Source organism: Pterocles gutturalis, unplaced genomic scaffold (genome assembly GCF_000699245.1).
Source record: "Pterocles gutturalis isolate BGI_N339 unplaced genomic scaffold, ASM69924v1 scaffold21236, whole genome shotgun sequence".
Lineage (NCBI taxonomy): Eukaryota > Metazoa > Chordata > Aves > Pterocliformes > Pteroclidae > Pterocles > Pterocles gutturalis.
In genome coordinates this window covers 10,461-12,322 of record NW_010103552.1, presented here as the reverse complement: position 1 = coordinate 12,322, position 1,862 = coordinate 10,461, and the positions used below count along the sequence as shown (strand labels likewise).

General features: G+C 39.5%; 1 protein-coding gene across 1 annotated transcript in view; it reads right to left on the bottom strand.

Annotated features, from left to right (window-relative positions):
• Positions 1-217: 217 nt before the first annotated feature.
• The window catches only part of CCND1 (cyclin D1), a gene marked incomplete at its 5' end in the record, with an annotated part of 11,980 nt that continues 10,335 nt past the window's right edge, over positions 218-1,862 (bottom strand). The window contains one exon of the mRNA XM_010086756.1: positions 218-849. Coding sequence (XP_010085058.1) covers positions 694-849 — 156 coding nt within the window. The remainder of the gene's footprint in view (positions 850-1,862) is intronic.

Genomic DNA, 1,862 nt, shown 5'->3' with positions numbered 1-1,862 from the left:
ATCCACAGGCACAAAAAAAGATTAACATATAATAATGCTGCATACTAACATACACTAACTTATGGGTTACGTTAACCATTTATAAGGTGAAGAGGATAAAAAAAACCTAAGGAAATAAAATAAACATTTACAGATGAATTATAAAGTGACTAAATGCATAAGCAAGCAAGATACAGAAAAGCCTAGAACTGCGTTAAAGCTATGCTTTTAAAGAAAAAAAAAAAAGAGTATTTCATTTACTATCTAAAAAACACCCTCTTCTACTTTAAAAATGGTTGGTTGGTTTTGTTTTATATGTAAGAAATCAAATCTAATACCTCCCCTGGAGACATTTTGTGTGTTAATGCCTATTTTTACAACATACAGACAAGAACACTTTAATATAAAAACTAGTTGATTATTATTGTATAAAATCCTCTATTTTTGTAGCACAAACCCCTGGGGGTAATGCAAATACTATTTTTTTCTTTTTTTAAGACAGTTTTTGGGATATTTTTTGTTTATTTGTTTGAAGTCACAGATGGAAGGGAGACAGAGCAAGAAAAAATATAACAAGACTGGTTTTCCCTTCTGGTATAAAAATGTCCTGGAGAAAAGGGTTTCTGGGGGGGAGATCCTGATGCTGATTCCTTCTCAGATGCCCTTTCTTTGTCTGCTTTTCTCGCCAAGCAAACCCATTTAGAAGAAGTCCTCTTAAATGTTCACATCTCGCACATCAGTAGGTGTGCAGGAAAGGTCTGCTTCATCCTCTACAGTCTTTGTTTCTGAAGATACATTGTGCTGCTGTGCCTGACGTAGACTGGATTCGAGGAGGGATTCAATCTGTTCTTGGCAGGCTCGTAAACAATCCTAGAGAAGATTAAATGGAAGGAGAAAAAGACCCAGGGTCCTTTAGAAAAATAGTAAGATCACAGGCCAAATACCATTTATTGAAAAAGCAAGAGAAACATCATCAAGTTATCTGAGAGGGCAGCAGACTGAAAGGAGTGTGGGAAGAGCAAAAGAAACACTGAGTAGTGAAAGCTCCCTCATCTTCTGCAGGATGCTACTAGACTGGGTCCTGACTTGAGCAACTAACTCTTGCCATCTTCCATCCAGTGGCCCAGGTGAGCATCTCCATAAGTGGTCCTCTGGGCTGACCACAACTGCTCTTCTGTTGGTAGTCTCAGCTCATGGGTCTACAACTGAGTGTGATGGACGCTCCACTACAACGACACATAGTAACTAACCCGGGCAGGACCTTGATGCAGCAAGATGTTGTAGCTTGCACTACTACTATTCTGCCTCTGCTGCTAACACTTCAGTGGTTCTGTAAAAGTCCATCCATCTGATCTTATACCTCACTGTCCTTTATACCTTTGGAAAAATAGCAACAGTCTTGACTGGACAGTAGCATGAATCAATCAAAATTAAATGTGTGGAGTTGCAAAGACATGAAACTGGGCTGGAGTCAGCTGTACCAAGTATTGCTGATGTCATAATGATTTCCACTCTTACCACAGAAACACTTCAGCAGTACAGTCTACTAGAAGTGATGGTCATAAACAGTGATTTCCCCAGGCAGAATTCCGATAATACCAAGTTCTTAGATAGAAGTGCCATATATATATATATATTTAGATGTACATGCTCAAAGTTGCCTGCCAACCATTGCTGTCTCCAGCAGCAGGCAGGTCAGGTTAGCGAACTGATTTCTAACTCAGAAAGCAACTGAACAGGAAAATGTATTGTAATATATCTCCCAAAACTGAGAAATCTTCCAAGAAGTACCACTAACACCTTCCTAACCATGCACTACAAAGTGCTGCCAAGCTTTCCATTTGCGACCGCCTTCACCTGGAAATCTCAGCCAGGGTGAGATC